The sequence below is a fragment of the Mycetomoellerius zeteki genome, unplaced genomic scaffold (genome assembly GCF_001594055.1).
Source record: "Mycetomoellerius zeteki isolate Tzet28-1 unplaced genomic scaffold, Tzet1.0 scaffold106, whole genome shotgun sequence".
Taxonomy (NCBI): domain Eukaryota; kingdom Metazoa; phylum Arthropoda; class Insecta; order Hymenoptera; family Formicidae; genus Mycetomoellerius; species Mycetomoellerius zeteki.
Genome location: NW_017255975.1, coordinates 2,817,842 through 2,820,407, shown reverse-complemented (window position 1 = coordinate 2,820,407; position 2,566 = coordinate 2,817,842). Strand labels below are relative to the sequence as shown.

At 43.5% G+C, this 2,566-nt stretch overlaps 1 protein-coding gene across 1 annotated transcript in view; it reads left to right on the top strand.

Moving 5' to 3' along the window:
• The window catches only part of ltl (leucine-rich repeat-containing larval translucida), an 11,760-nt gene that overhangs the window by 6,913 nt on the left and 2,281 nt on the right, over window positions 1-2,566 (top strand). The window contains 3 exon segments of the mRNA XM_018451350.1: window positions 522-788; window positions 899-1,144; window positions 1,248-1,449. Of these exon segments, the coding sequence (XP_018306852.1) occupies window positions 522-788; window positions 899-1,144; window positions 1,248-1,449 (715 nt within the window).

Below are 2,566 nucleotides of genomic sequence, written 5' to 3'. Positions count from 1 at the left end.
CAGCCAATCTTTTTTTTCAGTGCAGGATTACTTCAGTTAAAAAGTAATACAAAAACAGTCAACAAAAAAATTTCATTATTAAAAAATAATTAATGCGTTTTAAGGTACATGTTTCTAGGTACCACAGTCTTCTCTTCGATAGAGAGGGGGATTTCGAGGAATTTAAAAGTGAGAGAGTAAATCTACGAAATTGCATCGTCAGGCGAGTGCATTCGAAGCGCACGTGCTCTCGAATATTACGTTTTAACGCGTACGATACGACGGGGGTGTCGGAGGGAGCAAAAGCGCGCCGTACATTGAGTCAATTACCGCGACGTAACGTAATTATTACCGCCTTCCGCCTGGCGGAAGGATCTCAAGTCGGCACTCGAATAAAACAGACGGACGTATTTCACGTCGCGGCTTTCTCGTTCAAATTGCGTGACACGTCGACTCGAATGGCGTTAATTAGATTGCGCAGTTTACGTACATATTACATTATGAATAGAAATTCAACAGACATCTAAATTATGCCTTTTTAGCTGAACGCGGACGATTTCTTAGAAGCCGAGATGTTAGAGGACCTCGAGCTCGGGCACAACTCTCTCAAATCTCTCGGCGGCGCGGACGGTGATGGAAATGGAAGTAGCGCTCTTTATCCTCTCAGATCGTTAAAGTGCCTGAACTTGACGCACAACGAGCTCCGTGAATTTTCTCTGGCTTCCTTGCGCGGTCTACGTGAACTTAAGTTGTTCGATCTGTCGAATAACCGGATTGCCAGACTTCACAGAGGAAGACCGTCCTCCGAGGTAGGTATCTACGTCATCCGATACTTTACGTATCAACGTAACGTCATCATCGAGACTGTTTACGTTCTCTGATCTGACGATCGGTCGAAATCTATTCTTGATGTCCGCAGAATTTGGTGGAAGAGGAGGGCGAGGAGATTGCAGGCAGTACTATCCAAGATCTCCGCCTTCAACATAATGAGCTGCGTAGTCTAGACGGCTCTCTGTTCCTAGGGATGAAAGAGCTGCAGAGGCTCAATCTTAGCCACAACGCGCTGGGCCCCACGATTGGACCGCGCGATTTGCGTGGTCTCGACGGGTTACGAGTGCTCGACATCTCGCACAATCAACTCACCACCCTCGAAGATACATCGGAGGTAAATATAAAAGTTCGCTCCGAATTTTCTTTTTGCTTTCCTTTTTTCTTTCTTTGTTCGACGTGCGACATAATCATGTACCAATTGTACAATCGTGATTTAGACGTGGCTACCGTCGTTGGAGGAACTGATCGCGTCGCACAATCGTCTGGTTACGCTGTCCGGTCGAGATTTTCGCGGTTTCCCGGTGCTCTGCTGGGCCGACGTTAGCATGAATCAAATACGTACTCTTATGCCGGAGCTGGTGGCTAATACACGATGCACGATTCACGGAGTCCCCGACGTGCTACGTATATACCTTCAAGGTGAGCTTATATTAGATACACTCTCTCTCTCTTTCTTTCAAGGCGTCCCTCTTCGCAGCCTTTCAGTATCATGTTTAACGCTATCGCACGTATTTCTATTCGTGCACACAACGGATTGTTTATAATAACATTATATAATAGCAAATATTAGAATTTGTATTGCACTATTTAAGACTCTTCTATCGTACATCTCTTACCGATCTGAAGATCAAATAGAAAAAGGGCAACACCGAGAAAAAGTGATTCATTTCTTTTTTTAATATTCCAGATATATCTATATAATGTTGCTCGCAATAAAACAACTCTTAATTAAAGGCAACAAGACACGTGAATTTAATTTTGGTATAACATAATCGCATTGGTGAGAAAAAAAAGGTGCATTGTTATCTGTTATTCGGCCAGTACATGAAAGATTCGTCACAGACGAACGGTAATCGAGTTAACAGCCGTAAATAAGATTCTGATTCTCACAGGAATCTCCGCTCGGTGAGACGACTGTTCGTACCATAGAGGATTCTAATGTCTCACAAGCAAATATTCAATTTAATAAGCTGTAAATTTCACACTATACTGGAACAAACATCTAAAGATATTCATTATAATTCTATGAAGCTGCACACAATTTAGTACTGCTTTTCTGCCTTTTTTTTCTAATATTACTTCTTTTTCGACTAGGGGTTGTTCGACATTATTTGGCAATGATTGATGAACGATTAAATTCAATTAGATATTGATAGAAGAGGATAGTACGATGAGTGGCGTCAGCGGCATCGCATAATTAATAAACACCGCTTGTAAGGTCCAGCGTGGACAAACAAACGGTGGGAAGGCAAGCAAGGGGAGAAAGAGTGAGAGAAGGGACTGGAGAAGAGAGCAGCCGGGCGCGAAGGGGACGGAAAATAAATTACTGGCTGATAATCTCCTGGCTCCGTTCGGCTCCCGAGGCGTACATTATTTGTTACAACGGTTACATTTCTCGCGATAACCCCCGCTGCGGCGCCATCTCGATTTATTTATTATATACCGGCGTCTGCCTGTTGAGCTTTGTTATTGTTAATATATCGACTGTCTCTTTGCAGACACGCTATCGTGCCCAATCCCATTATCTTCTGGCTGC